This window comes from Anomalospiza imberbis, chromosome 1 (assembly GCF_031753505.1).
Source record: "Anomalospiza imberbis isolate Cuckoo-Finch-1a 21T00152 chromosome 1, ASM3175350v1, whole genome shotgun sequence".
In the NCBI taxonomy this organism is placed as follows: domain Eukaryota; kingdom Metazoa; phylum Chordata; class Aves; order Passeriformes; family Viduidae; genus Anomalospiza; species Anomalospiza imberbis.
Window position 1 is genome coordinate 69,583,345 of NC_089681.1, and position 14,674 is coordinate 69,598,018.

At 38.0% G+C, this 14,674-nt stretch overlaps 1 protein-coding gene across 1 annotated transcript in view; it reads left to right on the forward strand.

Annotated features, from left to right (window-relative positions):
- The first annotated feature begins 332 nt into the window (after positions 1 to 332).
- LOC137470995 (protein cordon-bleu-like) overlaps positions 333 to 14,674 on the forward strand; it is a 28,388-nt gene continuing 14,046 nt past the window's right edge. The window contains exons 1-3 of the mRNA XM_068184967.1: positions 333 to 429; positions 2,489 to 2,801; positions 12,950 to 13,033. Coding sequence (XP_068041068.1) covers positions 333 to 429; positions 2,489 to 2,801; positions 12,950 to 13,033 — 494 coding nt within the window. The remainder of the gene's footprint in view (positions 430 to 2,488; positions 2,802 to 12,949; positions 13,034 to 14,674) is intronic.

The window sequence follows — 14,674 nt, forward strand, 5'->3', positions numbered from 1 at the left end:
TTTTAGTTTTGCTTGAGCTTTGGGAATTTAATCATTGAGTAGAAAGATGTCTATTTGTATTTCTGTGCTTCAGGATAAAACTGCTGTTGAATGAGGAGGTTCTTATTCTGGCCTGGGTGATTCAGCTGCCAAGATCCAGATGTAACAGGGATCAATTTGCCCGTAAACTCTGATAATAAGAGATTTTTTTCCTTCTGTTTGTCAACATGTGGGGACAGTGAGCTGGAGTTGGGGATCCAGCAGCAGGGCAAGGAGAAACTTGAGTGTTGTTACTACTGCAGTAGGCAAGTAGGGCTTTGTGACCAAAGGGATCTAAATCCTTGAGCAGAAAGATGCAGGAAATAGTTGCAGGCAGGCAAGAAAAGGATGACAAAATGCAAGAGACAGCGAGTGAGGAAAAGGCTGCTCCCCTCATGTCAGGGTATGGGAGTAGGTACTTAGCTATAAATTGCTATGCCAGCTATAGGGTGGAGGTCATTTATGGCATCCATGTGACAATAGGTTTGTCATGTATTACAGAGAGATCTCTTTTCATCAAGGTGTTTATACTGCATTGTGCATTACTTCAAAATCTTCCTGTGTGCTTTTATTCTTCAACCTCCACTCTATAAATTGACTTCTTCGTTAACCTACTTTGTCCTGGTTTTAACATTGGGTAACTTTTACTAATATTTGTTACTAGGCTTTTCTAAAAGCCAAGAAGCCATATACTCATACCTGTTTGTTCACAGTGAGTTTTTGTGGGGTTTTATTATTTGATGTTCAATGTCAAACTATCCATATTTATCCTTCCTGTTGGTGTTTTGCTAACTGTAGTTCTATGGTTAGCATACTCAAATCCATTCAGTGGCACATACTTTGTTCCTGTAATTACCATTTTAAAATGGAATAATCTCTGAGACTATATCCAGAATCTAGAACTAATGTTACAGAAAATAAGGTCAAAGAAAGCAAATAACATTGCTTCCAAAGTTGCAATAGAGTCTTTGGATCATCTTCCATCATTAATATCAATGCTTGACAGCACTTAAAAGTTTAATCATGATTTGTAACCCTCTGAATTTTATTGCTTCTACTGTCGGAAATCAATTTCAGTACTTAATGGCATCTTGTAACCTCAGTCAAGGAGAATGTTGGCTTGATTTTTATTCTGGTTTAACTCAAAGTTTCAGTGCTAAGCTATAGACTGACAAAATTATTTCTGTGACATTCTTTGACAAAGTTGGTTTCCATTCTCTGACTTGAACAAAACGCTTTTGTGTATACAACAGAATTCAGAAGTATTTTTCTCAGTTGATCATTTTTATTGAGCTATAGCTTCATGTATTCTCAAAAAGTTGTTAATTCCAAGCCTAAAATACAGTGAAGTGTATGTTTAATCTTAGTCACACTTGCAGACCTGGGACTTCTCATGTAATTAACTTCCACCACAAGTGTCTGGAAGATCAGACCATAAACTGTTGTTTAATCTTCCTGTTGCTTACTGAGGTTCAAGAAGAGAATGGAGCACACTTGTAATTCCAAATTAAACATTTAGATTAGTCTTTATTGATTCCTTTTGATCAGGAGAAGTGTGTTTGGGCTTGATTCTCTTTCGTCACTCAGTAATTTCAGTCATTGAAATTATTGACCTGGTTGGGATTTCTCCTTTAGTGGCATAAATAGCAGGATGAAATTGCATACATTTCTTAAAAGAAATTAGAATTGTGTTTTTTACCAGAAAACACAAATATGGGTAGCACATAGGAACCAAACTAAAACAGGGTACAAGAAATTATACCGTGTTGAATCTCCTCTCAAAATTTGCAGCTTTTAATAGAATCAAACATGCAAAGGGCATATCCCTTGATCTCCTTTAAAAATAAATAAACATTGGAAAAGTTTCTGTTTTAAGTATGGTACTGTCTACTTTTCTACTTTTCTGTACACTTATCAGAAGATTTTGTAAGCTTTGAAAAATAGAAAAATTGAATGGTGATAAAATCAGTGAAACTCACTGGGCCAGCAGTAGATCTAGTTTATCAATTAAGTGTCCTGACTGGGAAATGCTGCCCATTTTTACCTCTACATAGACTTCTTATTGGAAATGTTATCTGTTTGACATAGAATAGAAGAGAAATAATGAGATTATGTTGTCATAGAGTGTAACAGGAGTGATTTCTTGAACGATGTAATTTAAACTTCAGTCTAATTCCTCAAGAAACTGTCCCTGGAAAAATTATTTCTTCAGAGAATTAAGGAAACTGATTTGCTTTGGAAATTATAAGTCCCAAACCCCAGAGGACCAGCATAGCAAACCACATTTCTGAAAGCAAAGGACATTATTTTTTTCACTTTTCAAATAATCTTTATCTTATATACAAATACTGAGCACCATCCCTCACATTTCTAATGCATTTCATGTGTGTTTTTCCAATTACAAAGGGACAGCTCTCTGATTTATGTACTGATGACTTCCAGCTAATTTTCCTTGCTGTATTTCATTTAGAGAGCCTACTGTCTACACATGATAATGTTTATGTAGTGGATGACACGGTTCTGGAGCTATCGGAGGTGGAAGAAACGGCATCAGAAAGCAGCTGCTTTGCATCAGAGGACACCACGGAGGACTCGGGCGTTGTGAGCTCCCCATCGGACATTGTATCTCTGGATTCACAAAATGACAGTATGAAGTTGAGAGACATCAAGCTGGTCAATGGCTACATGGACCCAGCTGAGGCAGATGCAATGTGTGGCACAGAGACGGGCCCCGTGCAGAACGCTTACTGCGACAGCGTGGGACCTGACAGTGCTCCACTGAGGTAAACATTTACTTGCCACCAGTGCTTGTCCTCCTGGTAGGGACTCATTTAAGAAAACCAACTTATACTTTCTTCTGCTCTTTCATAAACCAGTACCAATGCCAAGTGACTCCTCCCAGTGAAAAGCTCACTGCCAAATCCCCTCGAGCGACATGCTTGTAGCAACAGGCAAAGGTCACTTTTTTGTTTGAACTTGTAGTTACATTTCTTGCAAAAGACCGCTGCCCTCCAGAGTTGATTTCTTCAAGGAATATGAAATAATTCTGTTATAGTTTGGTTTACTTTGTACTTCTGATAGCACCTGAAGTTTTTAAAAAATGTTACCACATATTGATCCAGAAAAATGACATGCAGGTCATATAATTGAAAATTCAAACCACTGAAAGCCAGGTGGAAAAGGACTGAATGCAGTAAGCCTTGGAGATCAGTTTGGAAATGTTTGCATATACTTTTTTTTTTAACATATATATATATATATATATATATATATATATATATATATATATACACATTTTTATATATATACAGATATATATTTATATGTGTGTATATATATATATATCTGTTCCCATAATGCTATCCTCCACTGGTGTTATACTTTGGGGTGGGGGTCTTTTCAGCTTATTTCCTTTTCTTTTCCTTTTTTTTCTTTTACCATAAACAAACATTTTTCTGCAGTTTTTGTAAGAAAATATGAGAACCTGGAGTTTAACTAGAAACTGCCTTCAAGCACAAATGACTCTGACACTGTTTGTTTGCCAAAACTCACATAGTTGGTGGCAGGGCTGCAAAGGGAGCCCAAAATTTATAGGACTTTGCAAATACAAGCTGGCCAAATAGGAAGCTGTGTCTCCAGCAAGGAGGGTGGCCTGGTAATACTGACAGGGATCCGCTCTGTGTGATGCTGCAGAGTTATGGGACAGGGGCCAGAAATTCCTCTGAATTCTCAGTTGACACAAAGTCTGTGCTTTCTGGTCACTCTCCATTCAGCTGCTAATCTGTACCCTCTTCATAAAAGCATGTATCATGACCTAGTTATTTCCATCCACACATTTCTGAGTGAGAACTTCATCTTGGATCATGCAGTGGGTGATAACTTAGGGATAAATTAGACCAAAGTCAGTATTTAACTACTGGAATGATCTTGGGGTTTTTCTTTATTCATCAGTATCAATGGGGACAAGGTCAAGCCTCACTTAGATACTTGCTCCAGAATACATTTTTCTTGTGATTTTTCCTTTTGCAGTGTCTTAGGTCCTGATGCAGTTTCTATTGGAAGGATTAGATAGGCTGGTATAGTAACTGCAATTAACATTCCAGACCTGATCCAAAAAAGCAACCCATTAATTTCAGTAGGCTTAAATTGGTCCTTTTGAGGTAAATAGGCTATCCCAATTTTCTTCAAAATGCATGATCTAAAGTGGTTTGAAAAACACACATGCATGTTCAGTGGGGGAGGAGGAAGTTAGCATTTTGTTGACCAAAGTCATCAAAGCAAAGCCCTGTAATAACAATACTAATCAGCTACAATTTGGGGGGAACTTTTTCTGGTTTTTTTAATCAAATAAAGCATTAACCACAGGTCATTGTGACACATTGTCTTTTGAAAGTCAGTATTCCCTCCATCTTTCACCTCAGCTAAAGATACATATTCTGTCCATGACATTTAGATTTGCCCTTGCCCCACAAGCCCACATAATTTTTACTGTTTGGAAAGAGTGCACAGAGAAGCTGTCCATCAGGACTTGGGTCCAGGGATCTTGCTGAGCCAAAGGAGTGGAAGCTGGAAGGATAGTGTGATGTACTGCCCACTGCAGTCAGGAAGGTGCTGAGAGGCCAGTGCTGCAGTGTCCTGTCTTGGGCCCCCCGTTCAAGAGACAGACTGGAAAACTGAAGAGGGTCCAGTGGAGAGCCACTGAGGGGCTGGGGCACTGAAGCACACAAGGTATGAGGGGAATGGTTGTTCACAGTGGGAAAGCAATGTTGGTAAGGAGGGACCTGGTTGCAGTCTTTCCCTAACAAAAGGAGAACTATCAGGGTTCTCAGGCATACAGTATGGAAGGACAAGAAGCAACAGCTCCCAGCTGCTCTAAAGGAAATAAAAATTAAATATGAGGGAATTCCCCAAAATGGGAATGGTTAAGCTGTGGAAGAGGTTCCCCAGAGAAGTTGAGGAATCTCTGTGTCTGGAGATTCTCAGAACTCAGCCAGGGGAAGCCTTGGGCAACCTGTTCTGGCTTTGAAGTTAGCCCTGCTTGGAGCAGGAGAATGAGCTAGGCTCCCAACTTTCTCTTTTTTTCCGCGATTTTATAATGCTAAATATTCTGTATTTATCTAATATATCTGTAATTTAAAAACAGTTGTTTGGGACTGAAATAGGAGACAGTTGTTGTTGTTTGGGGCATGCGGCTATTTTTCATAAATACTATTTATTTTTTCACTTCTGGGACGGCAAAATTGCTCCAGATCAGCTTAGGGATATAGCAAAAACTTAAAATTTGTGATGTGTTTTAATCTTATGTCAGCAACCACTTAGACAGACACAACAGTGATGCTGAGAGTAATATCCTTTAAAATGTTATGCTCAGAATGTGCCAGTAATATTTGAAGGTAAATCCAATTCCACTCATAAGCTATCGTTGTAAACAAAGCAGCCTTGAAAACTGTGCTCCTCTAAATCGTTTTGAGGTCAAGCTGCTAAGTTTTTAAAAGCCACTTCCTAAGCGTAGAGGAAAGGGAAAAAGGTATTTTTTAAAAACTATTTGCATGAAAATCTTGTTCTAATCAGATATAAATCAGTTCTTAGTACAATTTTGAATACAGCCAAATTTGGAGAACATCAATTTCCATTTTCACTGTCAGAACAACTAGTAAAATGTGTTGGGAACTCATAAATTCTACATAGCTCTTTGATGAATGGACTACTTTCAAGACCAAACCAGCCTGTTGAATCCCCAGACAAGTCAAAATGCACTTTGTGTGAACAACCAATACCAAGCTATACAGAATTTTAAGTACATTTCATAAGCTATAAAACATAAAGGAAGGAAAATTTTACACAGAATTTATTCATTCCTTTCTATCTTCTACTTTGTACACTAGTGATATAAACTCAATTCTAAAAGGAAAATAAGAACAAAGAAATTGGAAGAATGTTTTACTACTGTAACGTAGTAGGGATTAGCAGCAGTGAGACTGAGTTCTCTTTGAGTCTGAGCTCTACTGAAACCAGAAATTTTATTTAGTGTGTAATTTGGCTAAGGCTTGGGAAAAAAAATGTTAATAAGAATAATGGAAACATTTAGTTTGCCATTTTAAATTGTAAAGCTGACTAAAAATTGGGCTTTTCACCCAGTGAAATAAATTCCTAAGAATTAATAGTGCTATGTACTAAAATAGTTTTGTACTCTGTAGATTGCGAAAAGTACCCTTAAAGTGGAAGCAAATTATATTTGGAATGTGAAGGGCTGTAAAAAAAGTCCAGGCAGTATTTTGCCCATCCATTGTAAAGAACTGCAGTGAAGAGCAGAATCAAGTCCACAGTTCTTATAAAGGTTTGCTCCAAAGAGTTAGCCTGTGCTCCAGGAGATCAAGAATATTTTGCTATGTTGCTTCCGTTAATTAATTGTATGTTTTGCTTTAAATTAATTTTTCTTAGGGTTTCTGGAGTTGTTTACTGGATGTTCTAGGTGGTCTCTCCGTGGTTTAATGCCTGATAGCATTAGAATATCACAGCAGGGTCTTCATCTGCTGCTGAAGTTGAGGAAACTTATGCGCATTTAAGGGTACAGTTTCTGACATGGGATATGTTTGTCTGCACATAGCAGGGTAAGGTTGTGGCCAGGTCAGAAATTACACCAACCGCGGGCTTTGCACAAACAAATATGACAGCACAGCAGAGCTCTAATCTGCTTCAGTTCCCAGAGCACAGAAACAGAAATTTCTAAAAGAAGGTACGTGGATTCCAGGGTTTCCAAGCTGGGGTCTTTCCTCTATGGTTTTAATTTTCTGCTCATGGTAGCAACTTGCAAATGCACTCTTTTTTATTTGGTTTGGTTTGGTTTGGTTTGGGGATTCTTGTTCAAGCAACCGTAATCTAAATACACATACTAATTAGCAATTAGAATATCAAAACAAATGTGAAAACACTCTAGTCCTACTCATAGCTCTGCCTCTAACCTGTTAAACCATCTTGGTCTCTCTGCCTGTGAGATCCCCTTCTGACACTGACTGATTTTTTACAGCAAAAACCATAACACAGCTATCATATCTCACGATACATTTTACAGTGGCTGGTGGAGCAGATTCCAGACCTCAGCTGGAGGTGCCAAGGGCTAAACCCATATAAATAATTGACTACATGCAACGTTTGCCTGTGAATGTTTTAATATTAACTGCTGAGTGTGAACATTGTACTACACAGTTCTCTTTATTCATGTCCTTTCTTACAGTTGATGTCTTTGTGTTATGTATCTGTTCACCAAATTTTAATATATAGTGTTAAATGAGTAACAAGAAAACCACAGAGAAGCTGAAATGTTGCTTATGTAGCAGTAAGTACATCTCATGATCTCACAGTGTTGCAACCCTGTCCTCCCATACCCCCTCTTTTCCCATCCCATGTGTGGTGTCATCACGCAAGCTCCTAGGGGCAGGGATCAGACAATTTTACACGCCTATAAAGCATCATACACACCTACTGTCTAGAGCTTTATAAATAATTATACATTAAAAATTATGTTAAAATAATATTATTAGGAATGCTAGGTCATGTGCTCAAAGTTAGGTAACTTCAATATTAAAGCTCTGTGTGTAATCTTAGATTCCCCCCTTTTAACATCAATTCCCCCCTTTTGTACAGTATGATAATGTCTCTGGTTACAGGGATGGGACTCAATTTTATTTTCTCTCTAAGTTTCAGTACTCAGTTAAAAAGACAGATATACCACTGTTCACTCAGTTTAAATTCTCTTCTGGAATTAATTAATTACTACTTAATTTCCTTTGGCTCTTTTTATGTTACTCATTGCACTGGTATTCACATGCTAGGCAGACTTAATTCATTTCTCTGCACAGTCCTCATGTGATATTAAGAGGTGGCGTTTTCCTGTTTTAGGGAAAGAGAGCTGAGAGTCAAGGCAAAGTAGTGAACAGATAGACCATGCCAGGAACACAGTTTTTTCAGAGGGCTGAGTATTAAATGGAATTTCATGTATCAAAATGTAGCTCTCCTTTTCCTCCAAACTCTGTTCTTGGAAGACATTTAAATATTTTGCTTGAAATCAGGTGATAGTATATTTATGGGCATGATATAAATTGTCATGTGGACTCTCATCTCACAGAGGTATGTAGTTTCTCAACTTCATAAGCAACTGAAATCAGTGTTTTAAAGAGTGTCACTTCTAAGAGTGGTTCTGCTGTCCTGTCTCAGAGAAGGAAAAACACTTTAAAATACCAGCATTTTTTTTAATTCTGAAAATATTTTAAATGTATTGAATTGTTTAAAAAATAAAAATATTTTAAAATATGAGGGGAACTTTGTAGTTATAAAGATATAAATAAATACAGGGTTCTGTGTGATGAAAAGACAAAATACCTTCTAAAAGTCTGAAAGGGATTTTCCCCTCCCTTGAGTGTCTGCTTCAGTAGCCATGAGAGAGGAATATTTTTTCACGTACAGCTAGTAGAGGACATAGGGTGGGGGTGGGGGAACCCTCCAGAGATCAGTTTGTGCTGTGGGTCTGGACAGAGATAATCTCATTTCCTCCCTTTCTCTTGGAAGAATTTGTTACCTTTGGCTCTGGTCAGGGTAGCTGAAGCTGCTGGGAGGACAGTCCTCTTAGTTACCTACCTGAGAAGTACTTGCTGTTTGCTACTGAACTGTTTGGGTTTTGATGAGTTAGTTTAAAACAAAAGTTTGAAACAGTAGGGGTGGGTGAACCTGTTCTGCTTAATTTTCAGTCCATTCACATTCAAATGTTACAGGGTTTTGTATTCCACTTGGGAAGGACAGGACAGAAGGAGAAGTCAGTAGCTGGACAGAATTCAGCGTGGAAGCTGGTCAGAAGAAATAAAAATAGTGAGTGGCAGAAGGCAGGAAGGAAAGAAAAAAACGGCAGTGAAAAATAGCAGTGTATGTATGTATTATATATACCTCTGTGTGCAAACACGTTCTGTATAATTACTTGTCACTTGTAACTGTCTCTGAGAAACAGGAGAAAGTTTAGTTCTGTTATTTCTCTATAGGATAGGTTTTATTTTAACTGATTAGGCCTGTTTTACTTTTTTGAAAATAGTTTCAAGGGGTAGGAAAGTAGAGAAAGGGTTAAAGTGACAGGGAGAACCTCAGGGAAGAAAAATTATTTAATTAAGACCCAGATGTCTGACAGATTTGCAAGCCTCTGCTTCTTACATAGTTTTCCTTCCTTATCTCTGGCTTTCCCTTTCCCCTTGTTCCAGAAAACACTTCAAATTTGGAAACTTTTGTGCACTTTTTTGCTGGCAGATCTTCATAGAGGAAAGATATGATGGATATTATGGTTAAGTAATAGATACTCACAGTCATTCTAGGGCAAGAATACTGATTAGCCTTTCTGTTAAACTCGTCCACTGGAAAAATAGTGTATGCTTTGGAGCTGTAGAATATTTTAAATATTATAAAGCAGCTTGGGTTGCTAAAGGCCTGATGTTGGCTTACAGGAGAGGAAGGCTCTGGTCCTTTTCTGTTTCTATTTTTCTGTGTAAATCAAGAGAAGTTATTTGATTGTACCATCTTTTAACTTTCAATATTGCATTACACAGGTGATGTGACTGTATTAAGATCTAAATCATGCTAGTCCCTTTTCCTGACTTTTTCTGGCAATTCTGTCTCACTATGGGCTTTCCTGTGGAGAGGCAGTTGCCAGAGGAGGGGGAGTGGGGATGCATCCAGCATTATAGCAACTACAAGCTGCTGCTTATGCAGCAGGACCCTGGAACTGACATATGTTGGGTACTCTGGAAGCTTAAATCACCCTGATATGTAACAAGCTTAGAGATTTCTAGCATTAGAACAGAAAATGATACTATGCGAAAGCATATTCATTTGCTTTCTATTTAGATTCTTGACCAGTAACCGTGGAGGAAAATTGTAAAAGGACCATAAATCCAACTGCTGTTGAAAAATTGCTTCATTTTCCTTCTTGCCTTTATTTTCAAGTTCTTATTGTTAATTGGGTGGCAGCATTATCTGAAGACACTACTGGACCTGTGTATTACAGGATTGAAAATCAGTTAAATTCAATCTCTGATAACTTTTATTCAGCACAGATATAAATGCAGTGTAAAGAGTTTTGTTTGATGTAGTCCCACAGAACTAGAAACAGAACACAAACTAAAAATGGAAAGGAAGTGATGCCTGTACCTTGCTCTCAAAAATATGTGAAGCCTTTTTTTTAATTGTCTATCTAAGAACGTAAAAAAGAAGGTTATCTAGTATTCAACAGAATATGACCATGTGTTTTTTCCCTTTCCTAGTTGCCTGCCAATTTTAGAAATCTTGCATCAAATGCAAGTGATGACTTTGCTATCTAACCAGTCCTGAATTGTTAGTCTACAGCTTTTGAATTTTAACAGGATTTGGTTAAAAATTAATTCTCAAGTTCACAGGAGGCAGTAGAAATTGAAAATATCACTGATCAGGTCATGGCTTAGGTGACTAGAAAGTCCAGCACTTATTCTGGCTGCTCTCCTGATGCAGTTATATTACTTCCTTGAATAGAAATGAAAAAAGCTACCTAGCCTAAGAAATGCAAAGAATACAAAAATGGTCTCTAAGGTTGTGAAAACCATTGGTTTATCCAGAAAATAGTTACCTCTACTTTTGAAGAGTACTTTGCTGCATCACTCACAAAAATGAATATATAAAAACCGTGAGTTTACTTAATGCCGTCTTTCTGGCCTGATTGAATAACAAGTTGTTTTCAAAAAGCTTCAGCCATATTTCCTACAACTTGAAATCCTTCAGCATCAGTCTCTTCTTTAACACCCACCTTGATATATACACAAGGTAGAAGCATTTCTCTTTGCAGCATTTGTGTAAGAGGTGAATATCATGGATTCATTTTAAAGAGGACAAATTTGGATACATAAAGATGGGTTAATGTAATTTCCCAGTACCAGATTGGGACGGCTGTCTGAGCTGGGAGGGGAGCCTGAATGTTCCAAAGCCCAGTCTTTGGAACTGGAGTAACCATATCAATTTTCCATGTAGGTCAGTCCCTTTTAGCTGTCCAAGGCTCATGTGAGAAGCTGAATGCTCTCAATGTGCCTCACAGTTGTCACTACATCCCTGCATGTGCTGCTGCACAGTGTGCTTGTATGGATTTGACATATTTGCAATGGCTCTGTCCTCCCACCCCACCTCATAACAGGTTCACGGGAGCCATGTTCTCAAGTCTTTCAGGATAGCAAATACTGTGCAAAATGAGTGAGATTGCTAATCACATTCAGTTAACCTGAGAAGTGTCTGCTACTAGGCTTCTTCCTACCTGCTGCCATTCAGGTAGAACACAAGTTTCCCTGTCTTCCACATTAAGTCTAAGAGCCTCAGACAGATGTCTTGAATATCCAACAGCATTTAAAATGGCACCAAGTATCTTCATTTAGATAATTGAATGTCTTCCTCACTCCCTTCTCTGCAGTTTACATAGGTCTGTGCTGTCTTTAAGCAGTTATGGTGGGAGGTGTGGTCTCTATTTCTGGTGCCATACATGAGGCTCACCAGAACTCCCAAGAAGTCATCAGGGAAACTTGGGTCAGATTTATCATTTATGGACCCACAGGTAAACCTGCTTTGGCTATAAAAAAATGGCAGCTTTTCTCATTGCAAATGCCTTGTCTTACCACCAGTCTGGGTTTATTTTTATGCACCATTTCCAGCTAGTTTTATCAGAGAAATTTCTCTCTTCCTTAGAATGTTAACCTTCTCATAAATGTATGTCTCTCATGGCACTAATTTGGTAAAATGCTGCTGTAAGTTTCATTTTGACTCCAACTGCGCAAATGACTGCCAAGGAGTAATTAGGCGTTGTAGCCTGAGCTTAGTGGAACATTAAATGCTGTAGTTAGTAGTCACTTTGCTTAGTTCTGTGCTCTTGCACAAATCTCTGCTAATCAACATAAGTAATATGTGCGCAGGCTTCCAGGAACCGTGCACATTTGCCATTTCGAGCTTGGGCTAAATACTCACCAGTGCTGTATTTTTAGCACCTCATGTTTTAACCAGGAAGGTAGTGTAAAGGTTATCAAGTTCTTCCCTAAGTCAAAAAAAAAAAAAAAAAAAAAAAAAAAAAAAAAAGCAAGCATATATGAGAAAATACCACTAGTAATGTTTATACAGAATGTAAAACATGGTATCAAAATAAGTAATCTTTTTCTTGGCTTCTGGCCAGAACAGCTGTTAACAAAAGAAAAGTGTAGGAGGGAAGAAGGCTATGGAAAAAAAAAAAAATTAGGCCCTTTTGTTTTCCTTTCCCTGTGAGAAAGAGTCTTCTTAGGCATATTTGTAAGTCATGTGAGCTACTGGAAACTACCAGACTTTCACCTTACAAAACACATAGCCCATTCTAAATTCCCAGTGGTAAGAATTTTAAAAAAAGCCCTTGTGATTAATGTATACCTTCTGGCTTGCTTTGCAGGTGAGTTTGGAAATGCATCAAACAGTAGCTCTTCTAGAAATTTAGAAATGCAGGAGAAAAGATCTGCTTTTTCTGAAGCTCCCTCTGTAGCAGCAAATAAGAATCCTTTCATTTTCAATGCATTGTTTTCTTTCCCTCAGAAAAATGCTTTGAATTGGATATTATCCCTATTGCCTAAGTAAAGAGATTGAAGCAGAGATTGAGAGGCAAATTATGTATAGTCACTGCATAAGTGCACAGAGGATAATGAAAGAGACCACTGCTGACTGTTGTGCCCAGCAAGGAGAGGATCATTTTGCTGTGAGGAGTCATTGAAAGATTCCCACTGATAGACAGGAGAAAAGAATTGGTCAGTGAAGTGCAATGGACCTATGCTCCACGTCTGAAGCCCAGGAATGCTTGTTCCCATCCCAAATATCTTTTTCTAGACAAATTTCCCATAAAATTGTCAACCCTATTTTTTTCCTGTAGAAATTCCAGCACGTACAACCTTAGTAATACAGATTTTGGCTGCATTGTGGAAGATTCAGGCAACAGACAAGAAAATATAATCAGGTACCAAAAGGGTGGTGAGCTGGCATAGCCTTCATGAAATTAGGTCTCGTGAGTTTACAGATTTTTCTTCCAAGGCTCTGGGAACAACTTCTCCACAGTAGTTCAGAGAATGAGTCTCAGTGTGTGTCACTTACTTGCCTCCAGCTGTGTGCAACTATTCTGCAAGACCAGCTTTGTAAAGAAGTGGTATTTGCTTTCCATGATGGATAGACTTGTTGCTTAGCTGGTGCACAGTTTAAATAGTTCTCCCATTTTAAATGCTGTCTCTGAATTTGCAAATAAATTGTTTTAAAATGCACTCAGAGTAGATTGTTTTTTATTAATTTTATGAAACTTTCCACTGCAAGAACAATATGAAATTCAGTTAGTTCCTTCTTTCTGCCATCTTCACATTGAGAGTTTTGTTTGCCAGTCCTCTCTCCCAATTCAAATGCTGCAATAAGTGTAAATCTTTTTGTCAGATACCTCAGATGAATAATCTCATTGATTTATGGAAGCTTATGTGAGAGTGTGTGCGCCTCAGGGTACAGAGGGACTGCAGTCCTACGGTGCCAGGTGCCTGCACTGGAGACTTTACCTGATTTGTTCCACTATCCTCGTAATCTGTCAGGGGGAAAACTTGGTTCACCATGAATCTTGCAGCGTGGATGTTGAGACTGAGCATCATTAGATCACACTGGTTTGTGGGGATGTTCAGGGCCTGTCAAAGCTCAGGTCAGTGGCAGATGTTGGGAGAAATTTTATTCCAGTCGCAGAGCACCCTGTCTCTTCTGTATTTAAAACAACTAATACTGATTTCTGTCTTAGATTCCAGTTTAGGAAGCCTCTTAGTCATATATCAAACCTTGTTGTCTTGAATTAATCCCATCTGTGTATTCAGATACATAACAATGTGTGCATGACAGTTTTGGAAGGCTTCCTTGGAGGTGTATGTTGTTGTTTTCATTGATACCGCATACAAGAAGTCAGCTTTGTAAGTGCAAGGCAGTTTAGGTAAAAGTAGAAGGATTAGGCTGTAGGACTACTACAAAAGATGTAAAGGAGAGGTGAATGCTAAATAAATAATGAAGTAAAATAAAATCAAATACCTGATGTTTCAACATGTCCTTTCTGTTACTCCTGGTATGAACAAGGGAAAAATCAAACAACAAAGTAGCAAAAAGTGATGCCACGTTGTTGGATGAAATTTAAATCAATATCAGGAAACACCCCTGCATTTTTATTCAGATTACTATCTTAAAGGGAAGAAGAAAAATGGCATTTTTCAGGTAGTGTTTGGCAACCTAACAAAAAAATCTGTCATATGTTAGTGTATCTCTGCAATTAAGGGTATGATATTGAAAAGAGCAAATGTGCTTCACCCAGCTAGAGTTAGTTTAAGTGTGGCTGGAATGGAAAACAACTTTTTCAATAGATTAATCACAAGTGCAAAACTTAGATACAGTGTCACAGACTACAACATCTTAAATTTGGGTGAGGTAACTGAAAGAAATAAAATGTCCAATGTGAAATTCTAGTTTCAATGATTTGGATAAAAATGTTCTGCTGATCAAGATTCTCCTCTAATAAAAAGGAGAACTGTTGTGTACCAGGTTGCCATACAGGTGTTTTTTTGTTGTTGGTTTGTTGTTGTTTTGGGTT